The sequence below is a fragment of the Myxocyprinus asiaticus genome, chromosome 43 (assembly GCF_019703515.2).
Source record: "Myxocyprinus asiaticus isolate MX2 ecotype Aquarium Trade chromosome 43, UBuf_Myxa_2, whole genome shotgun sequence".
NCBI lineage: Eukaryota > Metazoa > Chordata > Actinopteri > Cypriniformes > Catostomidae > Myxocyprinus > Myxocyprinus asiaticus.
This window is the reverse complement of record NC_059386.1, coordinates 31,099,257-31,127,091: the sequence shown is the minus strand read 5'-3', so window position 1 is coordinate 31,127,091 and position 27,835 is coordinate 31,099,257. Positions and strand designations below refer to the sequence as shown.

The 27,835-nt window shown below is 36.8% G+C and overlaps 3 protein-coding genes across 3 annotated transcripts; 1 reads left to right on the top strand and 2 right to left on the bottom strand.

The window, feature by feature from the left end:
- Positions 1 to 2,293: 2,293 nt before the first annotated feature.
- Positions 2,294 to 7,108, bottom strand: LOC127433529 (BTB/POZ domain-containing protein KCTD9-like). The gene is made up of 12 exons (XM_051685519.1): positions 6,946 to 7,108; positions 6,711 to 6,832; positions 6,547 to 6,590; positions 6,353 to 6,452; positions 6,134 to 6,189; positions 5,898 to 6,026; positions 4,637 to 4,704; positions 4,448 to 4,543; positions 4,177 to 4,326; positions 3,970 to 4,075; positions 3,745 to 3,878; positions 2,294 to 3,083 (listed from the first exon to the last, which is right to left on the bottom strand). The coding sequence occupies exons 1-12, from the start codon at positions 6,991 to 6,993 to the stop codon at positions 2,967 to 2,969; spliced, it is 1,170 nt and encodes a 389-aa protein (XP_051541479.1). The 5' UTR covers positions 6,994 to 7,108; the 3' UTR covers positions 2,294 to 2,966.
- A 1,175-nt stretch (positions 7,109 to 8,283) lies between these two features.
- On the bottom strand, positions 8,284 to 14,681 carry actr1b (actin related protein 1B). Its single transcript, XM_051685575.1, has 11 exons — positions 14,474 to 14,681; positions 13,520 to 13,584; positions 13,313 to 13,388; positions 12,102 to 12,227; positions 11,893 to 12,017; positions 11,571 to 11,787; positions 11,365 to 11,457; positions 11,076 to 11,250; positions 10,919 to 10,980; positions 10,786 to 10,826; positions 8,284 to 10,046 (listed from the first exon to the last, which is right to left on the bottom strand). Exons 1-11 carry the CDS (start codon positions 14,519 to 14,521, stop codon positions 9,944 to 9,946), a joined length of 1,131 nt encoding a protein of 376 aa, XP_051541535.1. The 5' UTR covers positions 14,522 to 14,681; the 3' UTR covers positions 8,284 to 9,943.
- An 885-nt stretch (positions 14,682 to 15,566) lies between these two features.
- marchf5l (membrane-associated ring finger (C3HC4) 5, like) lies at positions 15,567 to 22,760 on the top strand. Its single transcript, XM_051686202.1, has 7 exons — positions 15,567 to 15,710; positions 16,136 to 16,235; positions 16,315 to 16,517; positions 19,264 to 19,394; positions 19,471 to 19,654; positions 21,866 to 22,032; positions 22,124 to 22,760. Exons 2-7 carry the CDS (start codon positions 16,207 to 16,209, stop codon positions 22,283 to 22,285), a joined length of 876 nt encoding a protein of 291 aa, XP_051542162.1. The 5' UTR covers positions 15,567 to 15,710; positions 16,136 to 16,206; the 3' UTR covers positions 22,286 to 22,760.
- The last annotated feature ends 5,075 nt before the right edge of the window (positions 22,761 to 27,835 follow it).

Sequence of the window (27,835 nt, the reverse complement as noted above, 5' to 3'; positions counted from 1 at the left end):
AATGCGACGGAAAGTTTACTCGGAATTGCTGTCCGAAGGCAGAACACGAGGACAATTGCTTTTCAAACCAAGCTTCTTACATTTTTTTTACCCTCATGAGCAGTAAGGGGGTTTAAGCATTTTCAGACATTTCAGTTTGGATGAGCAGCTTTTGGAAAACGGCAGTGTGGATGAAGAGTTTTCAGATGTATCAGGATTAATGTGCACGTGGTCTGTAAGTCTGTCCCTAACAGCCTCGTTTTCATTCCAGTCAAAAATCCAATATGGCGCTACCCAGAATACTATCTATTACCATAGTATGGTACATGTCCAAAAAGAACATGGCAATACTACAGTACTTTTTCTTGGTGTTGGCGTGGTGCAGAAAACTGACAGATGTTGATAATGTTTCGACTCAGAATATAATTACCGTAAATCATAATGTCATGACATAATAAACCTCAAGAGGCTGTGCGTTACAGTGATTTTAACACAGTAATACCTTGTTGGGTACTACCCGAAGTGTTTATTGCTTTTATAACGGCGGCAACAGCGATATGACAAAAGACAGCTAAGTTCAATACATAATTACATTTATGAATATTTATAAATATCACAATATACAGTTCTTCCGCCAAGTAATGTAGTTCGTTACTTGGCGCATTGATATGGAATTCGATTTGATGTTGCTCACTCATTCAGTCAAATTTTAGCGCCAAAATTATCCGTTCTTATAAATTATAATTATAATTAAGAAATACTTAAAATATTTGTTATTCACAGTGTCGTACAGGTAATTTCGAACAGCCGTTCTCTCCTGCACAACTTTACAAAACAACAGGGATATCAGCCAATAATCGCAGTGGTCATCTGCCTCAGTCAATGGTTTTTCCATATACTCAATCCAATCAATCACCTTGGCAGGACATCCTGGCGAACAGATTTCACGGTCTGCCACAGTAGTTATGTGCCGTGATGAACTACTCACCTTCAGTTTCTGAGGTTCCTCACAGAAAGTATAGAACTAAACATCTGCCGTATTGATGAAATGTGAACATAGCCACGATATACACTGTGGATATAGACACTGCTGCCCCCTGCTAGCGGATTAAGGTTCTGGCAGAATTAATTGTATTGTACTGATTTTCAAGTCTTTCTCACCATCCTGCCTGCGAGATGGTACCTGTTTTCTCAAACGAGTTCATAGTTTTAAATGAGCTAAAATCTTTAACAATATATTAGGCTGTACCATGAATAGGCAAGTTGCCTGCTGCAGGTCTGTGATTAATGAGTTGTTTTGTCACTGCAAAATGGCATTGAAAAAGTGTTATGCTACTGTACATCAAATTTCTTTTACATTTGATATTCATCCTTTAAAGGGCCAGTCCACCCAAAAATGAAAATTCTGTCATCATTTACTCACCCTCATGCCACGTGTGTATGACTCTCTTCTGCTGAACACAAATGAAGATTTTTCAGCTCTGAAGGTCCCCACAATGCAAGTGAATTGTGACCTGAACTCCAAAAAGGAGATAAAGTCAGCATAAAAGTAATCCATAAGACTCCTGTGGTTTCATCAATGTCTTCTTAAGCGATCCAGTTGGTTTTGGGTGAGAACTGACCAAAATGTAACTCCTTTTTCTCTTTACATCTTGTCGTCTTGTCTTGATTATACTTCCTAGTTCTTTACACATGCACAGTGCTAGATGGCGCTATAGGAAGTGTAATCGATCTTGAAATCATGATCACCAAGGAGACTGCTGTCAAGACGTACCGTAAAAAAGTAGTTCCATTTTGGTCTGTTCTCACCCAAAACCAACTGGATCGCTTCAGAAGACAATGATTCAACCACTGGAGTCTTTAGGATTACTTTTATGCTGACTTTATCTTCTTTTTGGAGTTCAGGTCACAATTCACTTGCATTGTATGGACCTAAAGAGCTAAGATATTCCTCTAAAAATCTTCATTTTTGTTCAGCAGAAGAAAGAAAGTCATACACATCAGGGATGGCATGCAGGTGAGTAAATGAGAGAATTTTCATTTTTGGGTGAACTATTCCTTTAACATAATGATTTATTATATAGAGAAAATTGAATCTATTTGTCTCCCTGTGTACATAAATGCCTAATAAAAACGACTATTATAGCAGTTTCTAGCTCTACAGCATCTGCTAATCCTGTAGCTAAAGTAAAAATAAAATTTCTGTCTTGCAATCAATAAAGTGTTATTAATACAATGACAATTTTATTTGTGTGCTAAAACAGTGCAGTGCAGTCGGGTTGGGAAATATAAACTGTTAAAACAACATGAAATGTCAAAAATCTTGCAGGATTTTCTCTCATTTCCAGTGTTTGGCTTTATTGGGTCTCAACAGTACAGATGATACAAAACCAGCAGGTTCCTGGCTAACACTATAGTAACAGTGAACCTGTAAAATGGCTATATTTTCAAGTAAAAAAAAAAAAGTCTGCTAACTTGCATGCAGCACAGCCAAGACAAAAGCCACATAACAGTGAACTTAGCAAACAACATAGCACATATGAAAATGTATACAATTACAAGCCCAGAAAAGCAACATTCCAAAATCAGAATCATATGCAGAAACACAAACATCAGATGTTCATTTCACAGACCAGCAGTGATGCATATACAGACTTTGCACAAATATAAAAAAAGAATATCACATTCAAAAACACAAGCTTGCACTTTTTATTCCAATTTAAAAGTTCTTGTCAAACCAACTTGTCAAATTACAATTGTGTGCTCTGCATTGAGTAATCAATAGCAAACAGCTTCCAATATAATGCGATAAATCCAAACAAATGCTCTTTAGGCAACAGTAGACAGCAGATGAACATAATATTGATATGATCAAGGTCACATAACAGTCAACAGGTTTGCAGGTAGGTTTTATTAAAGCTGCTCTTTGAAGAGGATGCAGTATCAGTCAAGATGCATTAAAGAGGGACAGCAGTGAGTGAATGTGGCTATCTGACACTCTGAGACATGTGCAGCGGGGTCAACATCTCCTCAAAAATGGCCCCTTTAACGTTTGAGCCTCGCAGGTTTGCCTCTTGAAGGTCACAGCCAGACAGGTCACAGTTCTGCGCGATCAAAAAAAAAAAAAAATTTAAATGATAAAAGACATGACGTGTGTTTTTTTTTTTTAATAATTTTTTTTAAATTCCCTTTTCTCCCCAATTTGGAATGCCCAATTCCTACTACTTAGTAGGTCCTCGTGGTTACTCACCTCAATCCGGTTGGTGGAGTACAAGTCTCAGTTGCCTCTGCTTCTGAGACCGTCAATCCGCACATCTTATCACATGGCTCGCTGTGCATGACACCGCGGAGACTCACGGCATGTGGAGGCTCATGCTGCTCTCCGCGATCCAAGCGCAAATTACCACACGCCCCACTGAGAGTGAGAACCACTAATCGCGACCCTGAGGAGGTTACCCCATGTGACTCCACCCTCCCTAGCAACCGGGCCAATTTGGTTGCTTAGGAGACCTGGCTGGAGTCACTCAGCACGCCCTGGATTCGAACTCGCGACTCCAGGGGTGGTAGTCAGTGTCAATACTCACTGAGCTACCCAGGCCCTATGATGTGTGTTTGTTAATAAAAAGGCGAGGGATACGTGCGGGACAGTGGTTTGTTTAAATTCCAAACCCAAACTATGAGCAATTGTAATACTGTAGTGATGCTTGTCTTAGCAAACACCAATACCAACTACAGAATGGATTTGAAATGTAAAAATTCAGTTACCTCTAAGTCGGTCCCTGCCAAAGTTGCACCCCGTAGGTTACAGTTCTTGAGCTTGGCGTTCTTCAGCGTGGCAACACGGAGGTTTATCCCCGTCATCTGACTGCCCTCCATATCCACCCCCTTTAGATTGGCACCTGTGAGGCATCACAATAATAAACATTAGATTGAAATCTTAAAATGCAAAATATAACTGCATTGCCCTTGTCAACCGTGCTCTGGTTTTACCCTCTAGATTCGCTTTAAGTCCTGCAGGATCTTCAAAATTGCAGCCTTTAAGAGACGCCCCTTCTGCATTGGTGCAAAGCATTTTCACACCCTGTAAATTGGCACCCTGGGAAGACACACACAAAACAAAGACTACGTCAGAGCCATAGCTATACATGGTAGGACAAATTATTGTGACGTTTTACAGAAAAAAAAATACAAGCTTACATCCAGATTGGCATTAGAAAGATCTGCCCTTTCCAGGTTGGTACCACAGAGGTTGGCATGTGTGAGGTTACAGCGGCTAAGGTTGGCCATCTTGAAGTTGATATAACGCAGGTCAAGACGAGAGAGATCGGCACCACTGAAATTCAGGCCCTGAGAGGATAAGACCAAAAGTGAGAGGTAAATACACAATAGTTGACATATACAATTGACCTTAAGAGTGGATGCATGATTTTCACAGATCATTAAGTGTAAATATCCAGTTGCATCATACCTGACAGCGTAGTTCTGATTTAGTTGGCGTGGCGAGCAAGAAACGCACAAATTCTTTTCGGGAGATGGGCGAGTGGTCATCAGGAGGCAGGGAATTCTGAGGCAGGAGGGAATGGTGGCTATCATTCTTATTCTTAATATTATATGATTTAGATATAACACTCATATTGAGAACGACTGATTTTCTTACCTTAATAACACCTTCAAGTTGTTCAGCGAGACGCTCAATCCCAAAGAAACGAGCTTCTTCAAGCACACCTGGAAAAAATAATGCTTCATATTGTGACCCATTTCAGTTGCAAAGAGGTTAGCCAATGATAACACAGGTTGATTAAAGGAATATTCTGGGTTCAATATAAATTAAGCTCAATCGACAGTATTTGTGGCATAATGAAAATTACCACAAAAATATGTTTAGACTCATATCTCCTTTTCTTTCAAAAAAGCAAAAAAAAAAAAAAAAAAAAGGTTCCAGTGAGGCACTTACAATGGAAGTCAATGGGACCAGTCCGTAAACGTTAAAATACTCACTTTTTCAAAAGTATAGCCATAAGACTTAAACAATGCATGTTAACATGATTTTAGTGTGATTAAATTGCTTAACTTTTCTGTGTAAAGTTATATCCAATTTTACAACTTTGTTGCTATGACGACGTAATAGCGTAAACCCTCAAGCAACTGTAAAAAAAATAATTTAAACAAATGTATAGCTCAAACAATACACAAGTTTTAACAGAAGAATTAACTTTTATAGCTTTTATAAAATTGTAAAATTCATATTTCTGCCTTTAAACCCTCCAAAATTGGCCCCATTCACTTCCATTGTAAGTGCCTCACTGGAACCTCAATTATTGCTTTTTTTAAAAGAAAAGGAGGGACAGGTCAAAATTATTTTTGTGGTAATCAACATTAGCCACAAATACAATCGATTGAGTTTAACTTGTATTGAACCCAGAACATTCCTTTAACATGTCTTAAAGGTACAGCAGCAAAGGGTGGAAATTGGTAATGAAAACCTGAAATACGACAAATATAAATACATAAATAATAATACATTAAAACAAATAAAAATAAAATATTATTATTTAATATAATATTTGTTTTTTTTATATAAACATACTTAATACAATTTTAATAATATTAAAATGTTTAACATTTTAATATTATTAATAAAATTGTATTATAATATTTTTATATACTGTTATATGTTATTGTTATTTTATTATTTTAACATATTATTATTTAAAATATTATATATAAAATAAAATATTATTAAAATTGTACTATAACATTATAAATATAATATTATATGTTTTTATATACTGTTGTATGTTATTATAATTAAAAAAAATTATATTATTACTTATAATATTGTATATAAAATAAATTATTATTATTATTTTACATCTTCATTTGTGTTAGAGAACATCTACATGCCTCTATATGCTTACCCAGTATATTAATCCCATCATTGATAATGAGTTGTCCATGTCTTAGGTAGTTTAGTATGGGCTCAAAGTAATCCGGACTGCGGTCTATGAGATACGCCCCCTGCTCATCCTGTTTGTTTCCCCAAATATCTGCCCCACAGTAAATGCAGTTAGACAGAGTAGATGCATGGATCACCAAATGAGAGCACAGATTTTAAACATTGAAGAAAAAGAAAAAAGATTGGTTCAGTCCTCACCCTTGTCTCTGAACATGTGGGCCAACATGCTCTCTGGTTCTTTGACCAAAGTACTCCTGGAAAATTTTAGGAAATATAAATGATTTTAAATGCATCACTTTTAACACAGCTATAGAGCATATTTGATGGATTTACATGTAGTTGGTTGATGGTTTTTAGATTATTATTACAGTTTATGGGATTAGGGAGCATTGATTGATTTGTGTGCAGTTGGATTACCGTGTGGTAGTGAAGCGTCGACCTCCTACATTCAGAGTTATCCAATCTGTGTGTGCCCATGAGTGAAACTCCTGCAGACTCTCTGGATTATTTGGTGGATCTGTTGAACATGGTTAAATTAAGGCAAAATTAAAGCAATTAAGGCAGAGCTAATAGGCCAAATCAGTGTGAAAGACACATAACTTCAAACTCACCAACAAAAGAGTCTCCTTCCGATATATACAGGACATCATCATCTCTGTTTCAAGAATGTACACCAAATATTCATGTTTCTGATACACAGAACACACACACACACACACACACACACACAGATATATAAAATGATTACTGCAGAATACCATGTTATGCTTCTTACCTTATGAGGGCTATATCATCAATAAGACCCCCTTTGCCATTGTATATACTTGCAGCTTTTATTCCAAATTTTGTGCTTCCAACTGACAGTAGATCAGCCAGAGTTCCATAAACTGCCACCACCTGATTTTAAAAACAATGACATGAGCCACAACCTGACATTTATCTACACAAAATACTTTTAATTCTATAATAGAAAGATTTTAGATTCAAAAAACACACACACACACACTTACCTTGCCATTGTGCGAAGTTCCATTTACAAACAGTGTGACTCTCCTCATAATTAGAGCTGTGAAGTGTCTATTTATGTTGTTTTAATCTCCACCTTACTGTAAAATATCAAAGCATTTCCTATTTACTTCCGTCATGACTTCAGCCAATCAGCGATTTCGAAAATAGAGCGTAGTGACGTTCTTGGACGGGGACGAAGTAACTTTCAAGGCAAGTCAGTCCACCCGTCTGCCATTTTTGGAACGCTCCCGGGCAGCTATTTTTCTATGTAAACAAGCGGCATAAAGTACAGCTACTATCTACTTGAATGGAGAAAGACTAAAATCTCCAAAATGGTTGGTCAAGATTACTATAAAAAACATTTTTAAAATCATCAGTAAAATCTGACAACAATAATGTGCTTCTTTAGCTCAAATCACACAAAAAACCGCTAATTTTAGGCTAGTTCATCTAATGCGCATGCGCATTCTCGAGTTGATTGGCAGGCGATGTCTATATCTAAAAGGTGATTGGCTCGTTGACCTGTAAGGCGGGACTTCCTTTGCTACATCCGTTGGCCGTTCCAATTTCTCCCATTCATTTTTGTTCCAGTAGTCCGTCTCTTACAAGGTACTCTGCAAAACTGTCACTGGCGGATTAGCGGTCCGAACGTTTTCTCTGATTGGTCAGATACGTTGCGTCCAAAATAATTTTATATACATATATATATATATATATATATATATATATATATATATATATATATATATATATTTATTAACTCTTCACTGTTTTAATTTAATACCTACTAAAATTACTCAATGTCATTATTAATACATATTTGAAAATTCAAGTAAAGCAGCATATTGACGGCGTTGTCACATGGTACTTGTTACCTTTCTCAGCGCTGGTCACAATGGACTAATCATATTCGTTTGCGATTCCTATGTCGGATGCTTTTATAACCATTTTATAGAGATTTTTGGTGCGAGTATCTATTTGTATGTCAAATACAAATCATAGTAATTAATTGATTAATGCGATTATCTTTTATAGACGTATCTCCCCAATAAGACAAAACACGGACAAAGTAAAAGTCCATAAAATTTGTGCCTTGCACAATTTTTGACTAATTATAGGAGGTATATGTGACTCTAGGTTTAGAGTTAAATAAGATTATATATATATATATATATATATATATATATGTTTGGTTACTGCCACAAATTCACGTCAACTAAATGGCAAAACGCCAGCAGTGTTAAAAACCACTATTAAAACATCAGCACATATGCACAGACTCAAGACTATTTGGATTGTGTGGTATGTTTGCATAATGGACAGAAAAAGAAAAAAAAAACTTATTTCAGACAGCATTAATTTATTTATCATACGGATTTTACAAAATTAAAAGAAAAAGCAACAACTGAAGAAACAGGTTTGTACATTTTAATCCTTTTTGTTTTTTTTAAAAACATTTTTTGAATAGCAATCCACTGTACACAAGGCTTATGATTTTTCTATATAGTAAAAAAAAAAGAAAGAAAAAGCAACCAAGATGCTCTGACTTTCCAATGATGACACTGGAGTAAGGCGAATCTTAGGTTGTACAAATTGGATGCAAACGCAACCCTGCTACCCATCCCATCAGAGAGCAGTTCTCTTTCAGCAAGCACTACACTAAGAAATAATAGTGCCAGAAGAGCCATTAGCTTCTAAATCCAGTTGGCAACCCTCTGCCTTATATATCCAGGTTAAATTAGATTTTACATTGAAACACACAATCTCAGTCATTCGGTTGATTTCATGCACTAATCTGGAATTTGGGGAGAATCTGAATTTACACTGGAACAGTGCCACAATGATGACGTGTTGTAAGGCAACATAAAAGCCTAATAAATTCCAAGACACTCACTGGGCGATTTCATTTAAGATTCAGTCAAATGTTCTGCTTGTTGAAATAACAGAATGAGAGCTAGAAGAATGGGAAATGTAGTAAAACGTTCAGTGGACCGATTTATTCCAGCTATGCCGACTGCAAAAGGGCCAACGCTTGCATCAAGTCAATATCTGTGCGGTAACTTGAGACATAATCGATGAAACAACATAGTTACGCTCTATAACTTAAAGCTGATAAACTGAAAAACGTCATTCCTGGAAAGCAACGTATAAACAAAAATACAGTAAATTGTAGAACCCAAAGACGGTCCATACACTCGCCCCTTAGCATAAACCGATGACTCCACATTAACGTGCTGTATACTAAGAATAACACTTGTCAAAATTTTTAAGCAGCAATAAATCTAGCTACCTACTGTGTACTTTGTATTTAAGTATACAAGATTTAGTTCCCTTGAGCTTGAGTGGTTTCAGCCTTAAAACAATCAAGGGGGGGATACAGACAGCAAACACAGTAGTGTCCAGTACAGTAAATTGTTGTAGTGGTGAGCGATGCCTTTATCTATTGTTTATCTTCATCATTAACGCCCCAAAAACGATAACAAGCAAAGTCAAATGAATAAAGATAAAAATACTATATTGACTTTGACTATAGACATTGACATGATGTCATCTACTTGTGAAATATAAGAAAATTGCAGATCTCTTCAGATATGGAAAGAAATTCTTACAACAGAGTAAAACATTCACGTTCATGTTTCATTAGAATAGATATGACAATATCATACAGGGCAGGGTAAATAGTGTAATAAATATTTAAGCACTGATTTTAAGCATTAGCCTCAAATGAAACAATAGTTAACAGTATTGACTGATGCCCTGAAAAGCTGTTTTTGGTGTTTGATGGGCGTAAACGGGTGTGGACAAGGAATGCCCGGCCGAACCCTGCTCCACTCCCGGTGGGTGTCCGTACCAGAGCTGGGCAGGGGACACAGGAGGCATGCCTAGCTGCAGATTGGGGGTGGGGTGGGGGGGGTCAGGAGGAACAGAGGGAGGCCAAGCGAGAGAGGAGAGGGTGGTGAAACCGCAGAGATGAGGGAGTCTGGATCCCTTTACTCCCATTTAAAATGTTTTCCTGTGGATGGCACGGGCACGATCTTCTTCGTATTCCTTCTTGGAGACCCACATCTTCTTAAAGGTGTCGAGTGATGCCAGGATAGATCCCCTATATGAAGTATGATGGGAAAAGTGAGCGACACCACCATAAAATACAATTGAAAGTTTGAAAGTTGATATTGGAAGGCTGATTAATTGGCCAGTATTTGACCATTTTTATAGATTTTTAGAACTGAACGAAAATTGTGCCCATTAAAATAAGTGGTCAAACTGCCAAAATCTACCGACAGGCTTCAATGGATATGGATAGTGCACATTCTCTGTTTTCCAAATACTTCTTTTGACAATTGAGTTATTGTGTAAAATAACTGCTTATTTCATTTCAGCCATTTTGTATACATATTTGGTATCATTAAAGGCCGAAACATACTCTACACAAGTACATGAACATGCTTACGCACATTCTTGCAGGAACAAACCTCAGAAAACCTCAAGGGGGCGATAGTGTAACCTTCAAACGTCTGTACCATTAAACTGGATGTGTTATTATTCTGGTAAGTTACTCTAAATATATTTACTTTATTTGCTCAGCATTATTCTCTTCCAACTGTTCCGCCATGACAATAAGTGACTTAAGAGAAAACTCACCGTAGAAGCAGATAGTTCACACTACAGTGCCCCTTGTGGCAACGTTGAAAATGCAACGCGTACTTGCGCAGTGTTATAAATTGCGGTCTGACACAGTTTTGAACGCAACTAGACACAAAATCAAACTTGTGCCTGAAGTGTCTGTGTTCACGTGCTTCTATAGAGTATGTTTCGGCCTTTAAATTGTACTTTGATCTTACCCTATCCACGTGGAATAAAGTCTCTCCTGTGGTGCCGATATCTGAAGTGCGGACAACAATGTTAAACTACACATCGTGCTCATACACAGAAACAAAACATTAAGCTATAATTTATTATATAAGACATAGTCACCTTTATTTTAACATCTTTGGGTGCAAGTTTCTTCACTTCACTTAACAACCTGTCTCCAAAACCTGCAAGGAAGAGGAAAGTTTCAGGTTTGTCATTTGCTGGAGAACTCAGATAGACGAAGTTTTTCTCTAACCAATGAATAGTATGTTTACTCTACCTTTCAGGAGTGTTGAGCCACCAGACAGCACTATGTTTGAGAAAAGGGTGCGTCGCAGATCCATGTCTGACTTCTGAATGGCGAAAGCCAACACTTCATGAATACCCTCACTCTCATCTCCAATCAGATCAGGCCTGAAGAGAAGCTCAGGAGCCCTGAACCGTGCTGGGCCAATCTGCGGGAGACAAACAGCTGTTATTAAAACAATCTGTAAAATAACATATCAAATAAAACCTGAAGCCCCAGCAAATGTCAATATAACCATGCTACCATATAATTTTGGTCTTACATCTAGAGTGCTTCCATCAGGAAGAGTGTATTGTGCTTTCTCTGTTTCTAGAGTTTCATCCTTCTGAGGGTTGAGGGAAAGGTAGCAGGCTCTCTGGAAACAACAAGACAAACTGTTCGCACAGTGGCCACTTTCTTAATGCTTTTGTGATGTACAAGATGAGATGTTCCGAGAAGTCCAATAAACCCAGATGAAGACCATCATACCTCTTTGATGGTGCGCACCACCTCAAACTCTGCAGAAGTGTGGAAATCATAGCCTTCCTTGCGCAGAAGCAGGCGGAGGTATCGGGAGACGTCACGTCCAGCAATGTCCACACGCATGATGGAATGTGGGATAGCGAATCCCTCGTATATGGGGACAGCGTGTGTCACCCCATCACCAGCATCCAGGACCACACCTGTGGTTCGGCCTGTGGCATATCTGTGCGGAATGAAATGCGCTTGTATGAGGGACATGAACTTTCCAAGGAAAATAATGCATGATCCCTGGAAGAGGGAAGCAGGAAATACAAAACTCTAAACTCACAAACTAAGCACTGCCTGCATGGAGATAAAGAGCGCTGGTACGTTGAAGGTCTCAAAGAAAACCTCTGCCGCCCGTTCACGATTTTTACTGGGGTTCAGTGGTGCTTCAGTCAGTAGTACAGGATGCTGAAAGGTAAATGGAGAATTAAACTCTCTGAAAAAAAAAAATGGCAAAACCTTAGCAAATCCAAAAATCAAGTAAGTCCACACCTCTTCAGAGAAGGTCTGCAGCTGTTCCTTTGAGTACACGTACTGCCAGATGCGCTCCATATCATTCCAGTCCTTCACAATACCGTGTTCCATAGGATACCGCACAGACAGCAGTCCCCTGTGTTCCTGCATGGACAACAGATATACAGAGAATGAGGACACAGATAAAGAAAAGAACACATTGTGCTTTTACATTATTATAACGCATCTTAAAGGGATAGTTCACACAAAAATGAAAATTCTCTCATCATTTACTCACTCTCATGTCATCTCAGATGTGTATGACTTTCTTCTGCTAATCACAAAGATTTTATTTTTCAGTTCTGTAGGTCCTCACAAAGCAAGTAAATGGTGATCTGGCCTCTGAAGCTCTAAAAAGCAGATAAAGTCAGCATAAAAGTAATCCATAAGACTCCAGTGGTTTAATCCATGTCTTCAAAAGCAGTACAATAGGTGTGGGTGAGAAACACAAGTCCTTTTTTTTTTTTACTATAAATCTCCACTTTAACTTTTACATCTGAAAGTCACATGCGGCACCTGTTTAGTTTCACTTTCACATCTGAAAGTGAAAGTGGAGATTTATAGTTAAAAGGACTTAAATATTGATCTGTTTCTACCCACACCTATCATACCTCTCCTAAAGACATGGATTTAACCACTGGAGTCTCATGGTTTACTTTTATGCTGCCTTTATGTTCTTTTTGGACCTTCAAAGTTCTGGTCACTATTCACTTGCATTGAAAGGACCAACAGAGCTAAAATATTTATTAAGAAATATAAGTCTTCATTTGTGTTCAGTAAAAGAGAGAAAGTCATACATTTTTGGGTGAACTATCCCTTTAAAGACAACATGAAATCAAGATTCATCCCATATACTTTCTTAATAAATGCTTCTCATATTATACTGTATGATTTATCAGTGCACATTATTCTAAAGAAAGAAAAGGATTGTTTTATAATCTTTCATTAAAAAACATTTTCACTGATCTTTTCTGCTGACATAATGACAGTTGTTTAGGTGGGAAAAATTATATTTATCAATAATACCAAAGCCTAAGTGGATAAAATTAAGTCCCGCTCTACATTATTTCATGATTTTCATTGATTTTTTTTACTCTAAAAAAAAAATGTATAATACCGAATAAAAAAATTATATATATATAAAACATCTCAGATACTGAATGGAGATACAATGCTTAAAACTGGTTTACCTCTGCTTTAGGTCCAATAAAAAGATCACCCTCAAGGGCACCAGCCATCACCCGAACATGTTTGGGTCGGCCAACACTTAAAAAAAAGAAAAGAAAATTCTAGTAAATACTATATCACAATGCTTTACACACAAGCACATGTTTACAATAAGCTACCCTTCACTATAAGTAGACTTATGAAGGGAAATCAATAAAATAATTACTTACTAATTTGGGAAACAGTATTTAGGGATCTGATCTCCAGCAAAGCCAGCCTTAATAACACCAGAACCCTGTAGGAGAAAATAGGACGTATAAAGACATAGAGAAGTGTGGTTAGAATATGGCCTACTATAAAGGGAGGTGGTTCAAAATAAAACTGAAATGCAAACACTGAATGTGTTGTAAAATGAATCATGTCATGTTCTGAACGCTCCTTGTTTGAGCTCGAGTCATGAGATAGAGCTTCAGGGAGCAACAATAAACTCAAGCATCTACAGACTCAAGAACAGTCACACTTCTCTACTGATCCTTTAGCTATCACTGACATATTTTGGTAGTTTTCACAATTTATTCCAAATGCCTAAACAGACTAACTTGTCAAAGTGACAATCATATACACGTCATGACAACTGCAGGGTCCCATCCTAATTCTGATCAGCTAATGAGTCTTACAAGTTCTCCATCCATTGCTTCATCCGAATAGTTTTTATTTTCATCAAATTATTAACTTATACAAATTAATGCATGCTATTAAGTGTGGCTGTAAATATAAGGTGGGGTCAGAGCCAGCCATCTTCGCAACAATAACTAAAATCCATCTTATTATTTAAAAGATACGGTTTGACAACCATGCATATTGCAGTATGTAATCAAAATGAATAATTTGAAACCGTTAATTGAAAAGTCTGAATGAAGAAACCAAAGCACCGCTGAATAAATGGCACAGCTACTGAGCGGCTAATACCTGACTATAATGCAATAAGACGAAATTCCCCAAAAAGGCTGTTATGCTTTACATGATGGAGTCAATTGGACTCTTTATACCTGCACCAGACTGTGCACAGAATGGAAAATATTATAATAAATAAATAAAATCATCTCATCTTTGCTTTGGCACAATGGTATTAGCTTTAGCCTGTTAGCACAGTCTGGGTGTGGAAGGGCTGACATCATACTCACATTATCAATCACAACCGGCTGGTTGGCTATAATATCATACGACTCCATTATCAGCCTACGCTTGGATGCGTTTTTCGATCAACTCGTTCGCAAGAAGCGCAAGTTTACGATTTTCTTTTCATGTAAATAAAAAACCCGTCGTTGATTTGGCAGTAAAACCACAGGCTGAGCGGTGAAGCGTCAACCGAACCTAACAGTGCAGCAGGGAGCCAATCAAACCCACCTGACTAAGCGATGAGTGACAGCGCGAGTAGCCAATAGACATGTGAAAATGTATGTTGTAGGCGGGATTTGACAACATGGCGGTTTATGAGACGTCTAGAAAATGAAAAATAAGGACGCTATTATAGTTCTGAAAATACAAAAAACTTGGAATCTTGAAAACAAAAAAACTTGAACTTTTTCGTTCTTATTGCTATTGTTGCTATTTAGTTTATATATTCTTATGTATGTTTTGCATGCTTCTGCTCATAATTGGAAAACTTGCTTTAATGGCTTGTTTACTGGCAAATAGATGGAGTGAGAAACAATAACACGAATTCAGTGAGAGAGTTCACTGATTATAAACTCTGTTTATTAAAAAAAATAAAAATAAATAAAATGTCTGAGTTTAAACAGAGAGTAGTTAACAGAGACGGGCCACTTCTATTAAAATGAATGGGAGAAATTGGAACGACCAACGGTCAACGGATGTAAAAGGAAGTCCCGCCTTACAGGTAAAAGAGCTAATCACCTTTTAGATAAACACATCGCCTGTCAATCAACTCGAGAACGCGCATGCGTATTAGCTATACAAGCCGGGAAATGTTTTATTTTTTAGCGTAATCTATGGTAAATTCGCAAAATGTATGATATCAGTGTTGTCAGATTTTACTGCTGATTTAAAATATGTTCTTTGATCGTAATCTTGACCAACCGTTTTGGAGATTTTGGTCTTTCCCCATTCAAGTAGATAAGTAGATCCACTTTCATGACTGGAAAAAGCCTCCCGGGAGCGTTCCAAAGATGGCCGTCAGTGCCCTGACTTGCTACAAAAACGAATATTTTGGCAAGGTTAGAGACTTTTATTTTGACACACGGATGTGTCTGTTGCGGAAGTTGTTCTTTATAAGGATGTTGTTCGCAGTCCTTCGAGAAATTGCAAGTGTCAAATCAGCCTGAGATCAACAAACCAAAAGACGATCAGAAAACAATTAAATCTACAATAACACAATTGTACACATTCTGTATCGCAGAGGTGACGGCCCACTATTTAATTCAATGAATAATATAGCTTTATTTACAAGTTTTAATGTGTTTACAGCTGTTAAAACTGAGATAATAATGAGGATTTGTGGCTGTTACGCTGGTTTGAGTGAGTCATTCTAGTTGAAAATGATGATAATAATAATAATAATAAATCTAATTGAAATAACACCTATCATACAAGATTGTAGCTGAAAGTTATTAATAGAAACGTAAGTAGAAGAAAAAATATAAATGAAAGTAAAACTGAGTGTATATAAAGCTAAATGTCAAAACATATTGTTTTACACGGTCAGCTAGTTTTATTTTACTCTGTAATATTATTGATTAAACACATACAATAAGGCAGAGTACAAATGTGGAATAAAAATAAGTGATTTATTGATCTACATGTTAATGTATTATCTTTATTAACAGGTGATACACATTGAGCCAGCCCTGGCTCACTCATGGTTGAGCTGGAGACCCAGGATCTAACCTGATATAAAATGGCTTGTGTAGATGAACCTCCAGAGAAGTGAGTTACATTATTTGTTTGTGTTGTTTAATGGTAATCCTAATTGTGTTGTCAGCTATTATCTCATCTCCAATGACAGGCACTGCTGGGTGTGTTTTGCCACTGAGAAAGAGGACCGTGCTGCAGAATGGGTCAGTCCGTGCCGGTGTAAGGGCTGTACCAAGTGGATCCATCAGGCGTGCTTACAGCGATGGCTTGATGAAAAACAGAAGGGTAACAGCAGTGGAACTGTGAGCTGCCCACAGTGTGGCACAGAATACAGAATAGTTTTTCCCAAAATGGGTAAGAATTTGCACTTCACCTTTTTGAAAGTAGTTTTACTGGCACTTGATATAGACTCCCACTTTTTTGCTTATTTTATTAATGATTTTACCTACACAGGCGGAATTTGAAAGCCTGTCATTTTCAGAGTTCTACACATTCTCCACCCCTTTCATGTTTTTTTATTAAAGGAATATTCCGGGTTTAATAGAGGTTAAGCTTAATTGACAACATTTGTGGGATAATATTAATTACCGCAAAATTTAATTTCGAGTCGTCCCACCTTTTCTTTAAAAAAAAGCAAATATCTGGGTTACATTGAGGCACTTACAAGGGAAGTAAATGGGGCCAATTTGTAAACATTAAAGTACTCACTATTTTAAAAGTATAGCCACGAGATGTAAATAACATGATTTTAGTGTGATAAAATCGCTTACTAACCTTTTCTGTGTTTGAACAGTGTTGGGTGTAATCCAATAACAAAGTAATTAGTTACTGTAATCGAATTATTTTTAGTAAAACAAAGTAGTGCATTGTATTACATTTTAAATTCTTATAATCAGATTACTGATTTTCAATTAATTTAATTACTTTAAGTACATTTATAGGGTTATGCTTATTTCTAATATATTATTTATGTAGAATACATTAATTATGGCCCCATAACGAGTCATTGTGAAGGAGAAATAAGAGATGCTGAGTGTATGACTTGTGTGCAACAATGAATAAGAAAGAAATATAGACTATATAGAATTATTTTGAATTTGGTGAGCGGAAAAGTGTTTTAGAAAGTAACTCAAGTAATTAGTAATGTGATTACTTTTCAATTAATTAATTAGTAAAGTAATCTGATTAAAATTTTTGAGAAATAATTAGTTATTTGTGGTGGATTACTATTTTTATTTTATTTTTTCTCCCCTTTACTCCCCAATTTGACATGTTCAATTCCCAATGTGCTCTAAGTCCTCGTGTTGGCGTAGTGACTCGCCTCAGTCTGGGTGGCGGAGGATGAATCTCAATCCGCGCATTTTATCATGTGGCTTGTTGAGCGCATTACTGCGGAGACGTAGCACGTGTGGAGGCTTCATGCTATTCTCCGCAGCATCCACGCTCAACTCGCCACACGCTCCACCAAGAGCGAGAACCACATTATAGCGACCACGAGGAGGTTACCCCATGTGACTCTATCCTCCCTAGCAACCGGGCCAATTTGGTTGCTTAGGAGACCTGGCTGGAGTCACGTGGATTACTATTTTTAATTAACTTACCCAACACTGGCCATGACAACGTAACGTTGTAAACCCGCAAAAACGACAATTTAAATAACTTTCCAGCTTGCATAAAAGAAGAATTAATGTAAGTGCTTTTATAAAATTATAAGCGTCATATTACTGCCTTTGAACCCTCCAAAAATTGGCCCCATTCACTTCCATTGTAAGTGCCACACTGTAACCTCGATTTTCTCTTTCTTTTATCTTTTCTTTTTTAAAAGAGGGACAAGTTAAAATGAATTTTTGTGGTAATCAACATTGTCACATATGCTGTCTATTTAAGTTGTATTGAACCTGAAATATTCCTTTAAATATTTTGCCTAATCTGATCATGCTTGTAGTACAGCTTTGCTTTGTATATGTTTAAAGGGGTCATGAACTGCCTTTTTTTTATTTTGTACTGTTCTCTGAGGTCCATTTATAATGTTATCAAGATTTTTACATAAAAAAACATCATCATTTAGAAGTAATAGACTATTTTCTGTCCTGTTTTGACCCCCCTCATCGTAACACACCGTTTGAATAGGCGTGGCGGATTGTAGACTCGGAAGTAAACGCCCACTGGTATGATTGGCTAACAGTTTTGCATATTTAAAAATCCTACATCCTTCATAGATGGACGCTGCTGTGATTTAGGTTAAAAGCGCATAAATACTCAGTACATATCAAACGATCTGTAATAACAGACAAAGCAATAGTGACCACGTAATAAAAACAGTTACTCACACTTGTGTGGTGCGACATTACTGTCGGATCCAATATAGTCGGCACAGCATCATCTTTTAGTTTCAATCTTTCTGAAAATCCTGTGTTGAATTGTGCCTTGTTTGTAAACGAATCCGCGGTAAAATGAAGTGAACAAAGGACCAAGTTCTTACTGACGCGGTCTGGAACTTCATTAAAAATAAAGTTCATCCACTCTTTCCTAATGTTGGGATCAGAAGCAAGGCAATGCAAAGACTGTGTTTTTCCACAACTTGGCAATGTACAGCGTCTTGTTGTCTTCGGAGCCATCTTTATCGTTTGGTTTCTGCGTAGACCTGCGTTTACCTCTCTCGTTATTTACCTACTACATGCATGAATCGGTGGGAGGGGCTAAACAGGCAGTGCTGTAGAAGCAGGCGTTGATCTTTTTCTGTGGAGGCGGTGTTTAGCCACACTATTACGTAATAAAGTGGCACATTCCACATCCTGTCGTTTTGGCAGATTGGCTTCAATATAAGCTGTTTTTAGACTAACGAGAAAGTTTTGAGTTCAGAAACTTACAGGATGTTTTTATAGTACAATGACCTCTTATATGTCAAAAGATCAAGGGAATTTTGATTTCTCAGTTCATGACCCCTTTAAGTAAATGTGAAAAAATTCACATATTTTGTGTGGGCCTATTAATGAATGATGTTCCGACATTGTTAGCTGTCTAATTTCTGGTTAGCTGTGATTTGGAAACACCTTAATTGTAGAGAAGTGTTAACTGTGTGGTTTTGTCCCTCTTTTAGGTCCTCTGGTCTACTTCCTCCAGCAGGTTGATAGAGCCCTATCCAGGGCCAGTCCATTCGCTGCAGCTGGGGTCGTGGTGGGCACCGTCTATTGGTCGGCCGTTACATATGGTGCCGTCACAGTTATGCAGGTGCGTTACTGTCGGATAGAAGTGGATTGACGCTCTGGATCTTTTTAGCATTTTTAGGATTTTCTTTTCTCTGTAGGTGGTGGGTCATAAGAAGGGTCTGGACGTGATGGAGCATGCAGACCCTCTGTTCCTGCTCATGGGTTTACCCACCATCCCCGTTATGCTGGTACTGGGAAAAATGATTCGCTGGGAGGATTACGTGGTGCGGCTATGGCAACAACACTCATCCAAGCTCCAGATCTTCAGTGGGCTGGTCCCTGGTATGTAAATAAGAGTGTTGAACCTAATCATTTTAAAAATAAATGTATTTCAAAGATAATAGTTTTCATTGCATACATAGTCAGGTGTTTCTTCAACTTCAACACTTTTAGCACTGTGGATTTCTAGAAATTTGTCTACTAAGTTGACACTAAAATAAAAAAAAGTCTTCCCGAAACAAGTGTTTCTGCAGTACCGTTAGTTCCGACTCAATTCAGTACCCGTACGCTGTGTGACTGACACACAGCTGTTTCCAAATGCTCACACACGAATTTTACATATTTGGAAAAAAATCGCTGCACAATCAATTACATTAAAATCGTGATATGTACTAGTATGATTATTAAACAGCAAAAGGCTGCAATCAGTCTTACTCTGCGTGAGCTGCTTGCTTTATAGTGAATGTGTGAAGCCAACTGTGCTGTGTGTGTTCTATGAGATGACAGAGCAGAGCACTAATCGACTGGGAAGCGCGCATTTTTGCTTTAATGATAACACCGGGCCATGGCACTGCTTATCCAGAGGAGTGAAGCATCCGTTAAAAACACGTCAAAATAAAAGCTTGTTTCAGAAAAAAAGCCACACACCTGAAATTGTGACAGAAATGTATTACAACTGCAAAGTAAAATGTAATATACACTGTAGTAATAATAATAATAATAATAATATACAAATTAAGCAATATATCACAAGCAAGAGTGATTTTGTACTGAAAAAAGTTAGGTAAAAAAGTGCAATGGCATGTTGAAAATTAATTGTTCTAATTTCTTTTGTTAAAAGTTTCAGGAATTAATTTGATTAGACACCATTTTGAGGATGAAATTTAATTAAACTTTAAAACATGGATTTCTGAAGAAAAAAAAATGTAATAAAATGGAAAACACAGGATTTGGGGAAAAATAATACCCTATTAAAAAACACTTAATGCATACTTAATTGAGAAACACTTGAAGGAAATTTGTTTTAATTTATTATTTACATTGAAATGTAACTTTTTAAATAGACTAAAGAGTGTGTTCAAAGTACATTACCATATTATCATATTTTTGCTGTGGTATCAAAATTGGTATGGAGAACTGTGAAATTTCACTGGTATCGGTACTGACTACTGAAATTTTCATATCATGTCATTACAACCCTGCTACTAACAATCTCCAACAGTGTATACAGTATACATGCATCACAGAATTTATTCGTCATTTTTTTTCTGAAAGTCAAGAAAATTGAACAGAAATGACGCTGTCCGACACCTTTTGTAAGGCCGTTTTCAAAGCTAACATTTTATGCATCCTAAATACACACATTTAAATAATATTTTCATACTTTTTTCGTAATTTGGCAAAATTAAAGCTCGATTAGAAATGACGACCAGTAAAAATATTCTGCTCACAAGTGATATTTACCTTGATTTTTCTTTGTATTTTTGGTTTCATATTTAAGCATGTTCTTCACTGACACTTTTGTCGATTTGATTAACAAGTACATTAACTTTTGGAAATGTATTAGAGCAAAATTGTTTGGTGTGGTGGGAATGACACCACAACTGATTGACAGTTGTAATTTTTGAAAATTTTTCACACAATAATTACTGAAATAGTTTGCTCCTTGTTTAGATTATCATAGTTTTAGACTTGTAATATTTAGTATTTTTATAATGAATTTTCATAGCTTAATATTCAAAGTAGATCTGGAACAAGGTTGAAACCATAATATCTATACATAAAAGGCATTTGAAAAGTACCAAAAATAAATGATGAAGTCCTGGTAAAAAGTTTCCAATTTAGTTCTAATTAGACCTTCATGTAATGAAACGAAAAAAGTTCAAATATATTTGTTTTGAATAAAATCAGCCCCTGAGACATGAAATTGCCCAAAGTTGAAGAAACGCTCAGTTATTATAACCCTATTTGTAATGTTATTTAAAATGTAAATACAATATTATATCATATCTAATTGCAAATCACAACTCTTTCACCCCTGTAGTTAATATTATATTCCCTACATGGACATTTTATGCACATTTGGTAATAAACAAGTATATCTAGTGCACCGTGTTTGTAAAAAACATTTTCTTCATGACTGACCTGTTGTTCCTCTATGAGACATACAGTAAACATGTATTAATAATGGTAATAAGATGTATTATAGATCAACTTTAATAAAATATAGCATCATAGCTCAAAGTGTATTATTAATGTATGTGTTTTGTGCAGGAATGGGGCGTCCTCTGGCCCGGGCCCCAGCAGAGGGCAGTTATGGAGGAGACCATCTCTCTGTGTCTCGCACCCTGTGCGGTGCTCTGGTGTTCCCCTCTGTCGCCAACCTGGTGGGTCGTCTCCTGTTTCGCAGAGTCACTTCCAACCTTCAACGCACCATTCTGGTAAGTCAAGAGAGCTGAGCATCTATCATGCAATCTGTTGTTTGATTATTAAGGAGGAATCGCAAAGCCTGACTGGGTTTTTCTTTTCTAGGGTGGCATTGCCTTCGTGGTGATCAAGGGAGTGTTGAAAGTTTATTTCAAACAGCAACAGTATCTCGTCCAGGCCAACAGACACATACTGAATTACCCTGAACGAGAGGCAAGGGCAGACGGCGTTGCTGAGGACGACAATGACGACAGTGACAATGAATGAACACAGTGCACTTGAGGCAATCTCAACAAATGCACTGTAGTATAGTATACTTTCAGATTAAAACAACATATTTAAAGATGTTTTAAAGATTAAATCATTATTCTATTTTACATGTCCCTAATTAAGTGTTTAAACACAGATTAGGCATTTACTTAGCTACGTATTGTTTATTTAATTCAAGGATGGCTCAGATATTCTCTCATCAGTGAGAAACTGTTGGTGGTTTGGGTGTTAAAGTGCCTGTAGTAGCAAAATGAACCATTAGATGGCGCCAAATGTAAGGTTATTAATACTGCACTGTGCACTGATGTCTCTTGTGAGAAAAGACATTTTAATTTAGACTGCTATTTAGGCATATACCAGCAAAGTCATCTAAGCATTTTGCAAGTGAACTGATCGATTCGAAATAAAGGTAACTCTCACTGGATCATGACGAATAAATGACAATGATAAATAAAAGACTAATAAAACAATTCTGAGACTTTGACCTTGAAGATATCCGTTAAGTTGGTGGGTTCTTGTGTAATTGTTTGAGGTGAAGTCGTGGGTGAATATATTATTCACTGCACAGTAATGCATGAGATTTTCCACAGTAGCTACAGTAGTGAGGATTTTAGGGGAATATGTGCTTAATTGGGTCTTTATGTGCACACCAGGCTGAAAACTACCAATAATCAGCCTTTTAAAAAAATCAGACAATGCATGAAAAATGAGTTTCTGGTTATTCACATAAAAATATTATAGCCTTTTTTTCCCTCCCTTTATTATTTTATTTACGCATTTCAGTTTCATACCAAAATTCCATTTAATTTTGTTAAGACCAGTGCCAGTACATAAAGATGAAATCACTGCATCGACTTCATTGGTGCAACCAATGAAACAAGTCTTCAAAAGGCAGGCCAATAGATCATGTTGATCTAAAAAAGAACGGTTAATTATCTAGTAGTGGGGGGTGAGGTGACACCTCCCCACCGCAATGTTTGGCAGAACCCCTCATTACCCGCTGTCTGCCAACGACATCACATCCTGTGTGCACCCCAGAACGCCCTTTGAAGGAATGGCAAAGAAAAAGGCAGAGGAGAGGCACCCCATAAATAAACTGGCCTGATCTGATCTTTTATTTCTTTATTTCAAGAAGGGGAAAAAAGACAGTATGAATTATGCAAAAGTTTGCAGATGGTAAACGACTGTCTAGGAGAGAAGACAGCAGAAAGAGTGCAATCGGCTCTCCCAAGATGACTTCATTTCCTTTTAAAATATACCTCCACTCACACAGCCGTAGAACTGGAACACTCCTGAACTTAATTCACGCAGCGTATAAAATAGTCCCCTGGGATTCATGTTGCCTCCTTTTAAGCATTTCTGGCAAATATAACTATGGCAGACAGGCTTTGTTGAAGCTGCCAGACATATAGTGGTACATAATACTTTTTGTTTTTATGAAAAGGCTAAGTTAACAGATTGTCAAGAAACTTGTAAATCCCCCATGCATCTGTTGCATTTGAAACTAATAGCACTTACCAGCCATACAGTACATAGGTGATACAAAGATGCAAAAGGGTAAATACATTAAATGAAAGGGATAGTTTACCCAGAAATGTAAATTCTGTCATTGTGTACTCATCCTCTAGTGTTCTAAACCCGTATGACTTTCTTTCTTCCGTAAAACACAAATGGAAAAGTATAAGGCAAAATTTAAGCCTCAGTCACCATTCACTTCCATTGCATCCTTTTCCCAAACAATGAAAGTAAATGGTGACTGAGGCTAAGTAACATTCTGAAGAAAGAAAGAAAAAAAGAAAGTCAAATGGGTTTGGAGCAACATGAGGGTGAGTAAATCAAAACAGAATGTTAATTTTTGGGTGAACTATCCCTTTATTATTTTTTATTTTTATAAATTAGCATTTCAACTTATTACAGAATGTTTTCAATGCTTTCCCATACTTTTTCATTTCAAGGCATTTTGGCTAAATGTGAATCAAAGGATTTGAATGTTTGAATCATGGAAGCATTTACATATAAATGGCATCCGAGATGACTGTCACAGCCTTGAAGCAGAAGTTCACAATTTTTATATTTTTCTCGTGGTCTTTCTTGATGCTACAGATGAAAAGAAATTAACTCTGAAATAATGTAATATTGGAAACTAATGAATAAAGGAAAGCAAAATGTGACATTCCATTTGTAAGAATATCATAAAATCGTTTTGTAATAACCAGTAGCAACATAAAAAGATAAAAGGCAATTTTGTGAAATATATAATGACCCAATTGGTCTTATGTCTCAATAAATGAAAAATTGCAATCATAAATGGAAGACACAGACATTATTATTGTAAGAACATGACAGTAAATTTTGAGTACAGCATGTACTTGTAAGCATCTAAGCTAAGAACAAGAGAAAAAAGTGCATTATCTAACAAGTGGGTCATCCTATTATGCAGTACCTTTTAAACTCTCTAACTTTTAAAAAAATCTATATGCTTGTGTTGTAATATAAAGAAGTACTTCCATATAAAAGTATACTAGACTTTCAGAAATGTGCTCTGGGCAAGCTCATGCACTTATACTTGATTAATTATTTACACAATGGCAAAGAAATTACCAGGATCTCTAAAAAGAAATACATAAAGTTAGCCTACATGAGGGGTTCAGCTTGAAGTAATTTGGATATTATGCCTATTTCTGTCATTTTTAAAGCAGGATGGAATGTTTTAGTGCCACAAAACACAGAATTCATGTAATCCATTGCTAATACTGATAACAAAACAAACAAAAAATAACAAAAATAATAACAAAACAATATTGGAATATTTCTTAAAGGAATAATTTACTCACCCTTATGTCATTCCAAACATGACTGTGGAACAAAGAAGTGAATTTTGGAAGAATATCCTGGCCACTCTTATCAATATAATGAAAGTGAATGGGGACTGGGGCTGACGAGCTCCAAAATGAAGTAAAACCTTCATAAAAGTATCATTAACCTCCTGAGACCCGAGTGTGACTGCTATGTTCATTCTCCATTCCCCTTTTGGAACTAGTAGCCCCAAGGAAATATGCTACATTTTTTTTAATCTTTTTTAGACCAAATAGTTGTCCTAAAAATTGATGTCCACATATGTGGTTGTGAAAAGTTATTTTATATAATACCAAGCTATAGAAAGTCATATTTTTTAAATTTTTTATCAAATTGTTTATTATGTTTCCAGGAGTGTTGGTTATTCATGTTTTTCAGACGTTACAGACATTACATAATAAATTAGCATAAATAATTCTGATTCAAAGTAATGGCCAGCATCATCCAATCAATGCCAGCCATGTTAAAATAATATTATACATTAAAATTCTGAATCTATGTACTGATTACCATTGTCCCATGTCTGCCAAACATGTTGAGTGGTCCAAACATCATCTGCAGCCTGACACTGAACTTTTGACCAGATGTTAGGAGTGAATGCACTTGGCTGCATAGGAAAGCTAAAGGATGATCCCTTGCTCCCTATTAAGTGAATGATTCAACCTCCAGTGTGCTGTCTGTCTGCACTGTTCTCAGAAGAGTTTAAAATGCACCTTATTTTCATCCTAACTCCATATAAAGCCTCTGAAAGCACAATTTTTCAGCTTTTGGATTCATCCATTGATTCTCACTTTGATAACGCACAATACAGGATATTTTAAGGAAAATTAGCCTATAGTCATTGTGTTTAACAGCATGCCAATTGCGCAATAAATTGCTGACATTTTTGAAATGGCATATCTGATGAAACTAGAGACTTTATACTTTTGACTCAAACAGGTTTTAATGTAAAAACTTAATGAGATTTCTTACCAGATGTAGTTTTGTTGCCATTTCTTACAAAGACAAACTCAGCTCGGCACTATATTGTTTTGTCACATGACTCGTTGCGTCGAAAGTTTAACCTTTAATGACAGCCTAGAGTCTCCTGAACTGAAATCAGTCAGTTTAAACGAAACTGAATTATGCATAGCCTATAGCGAAGCCAAAACGCAATGTGGGGGTCTCAGGAGGTATAGCCCATACAACTTGCACTATATGCAAATATACATCAAAGTAGTTAAATTCTTAAAAACTTCAAATTAATTGTTGTCTTTTCTTTGTGATAAAAGACAACAACTAATATGATTTCCATCTTTAAAATGGTCTAATATTTTATCCAATAAGTCTACATAAAGACATATAAGATGGAGAACCAGGGACTTTTCCCAGTTGGCCGGCCGCGAAACGATGTCGAATGGGGCAGAATGGCCGAACCCACCCTCCATTCAATCCCCAGCTCAACAAATTTTTGGCCGGTTTTTACTTAAAATCCAGGGCCGGTTTCTCTTCGAAGTCCGCCCCTGATAGTAGGAATGACCGAAGCTGCAGCATATGACTTCAAACATCAAAGAGTCTGAAAATGTGCTGCATTTGCAAGTATACAGTATGTGAGGCTAATGATTGCAGAAAGACTATAGGAGAATTTCTGTCATATCAAGCAGTACACATCAAAGCTCCTTGGCTTCTTTAGATGACACTGGAAATAAATATACAGCAAGAGGGGCTCGTTTTCTATTAGAGCATTGCAGATAATCCATGCCGGCGAGCAAATAAACTGAAACGATGAGAATTATAAATAAGAGCTGAGATTCAAGTCCCAATCCCCCTGGACAAATGATGATTATCCAGCTATATATAATCTCAAAGCTGTCTTTTGATGGTAGGTCCCCTGAGGATTCTGCCTACACGGAAAAGTACCGAACCAGCCTCTTCAAACACTTCACTTTCGGAAATTGTTAGTGACGCATCAAAAGTCAATTGCAATTTAAAAGAAGTGCATCTTATCAAGAATGAGAAAACAAGGTTAGCTAAAATCAGAAGAGGGGAGAGAGCAAAGCTTTTATCTGTGTGCCATACATTTCAACTTCTCTAATGACAAACCGCGGCCGCAATGAAAGAGCGGGAACAGCCAGGCAACAAGTGAAGTGAACCAAGATTAGTAACCTCTCGAAGCCGGACTGCTTGACCTGAACACCTTTCACTGAAGAATGGCCATGATTTTATCACATGAGATGTCATATATAGCACACTTGAGTGTAGTATAATTTGGCATCTTTGACAAAAAAAGAGAAAGTCATTTAAAAGTGGACCAATTTGTGTCTCTTACGAAATGGTTTTTAGCACAGATGAGTCACAGAAGGTTACTGTGGCGAGTAGGGCGGGGCTGGGAAGATAAGTGGTGAATGAGTTCCACCTGTGCACCGCAGTTACCCTCAACAGAAACAGCTAAATGTTTTAGAACAGAGCTACAAAAACTTTTGGCCGATACCGATTTTTGGCCGATACCAATTTTAACAACATATAACAATAACAACTATAGGCCGATAACGACACCAATATTTTGCAACTTGCCTTATTTTGTCTTCAGATCATTTTTTTTTACTTAGGAATGCTTAAAGAATTTACAAAGAGGAACAAAAGCTTTTTCACTAACAATAAATAATTTCCATTGAACACTGGATCTGTTGAACACATGACTGGCCAAAATTT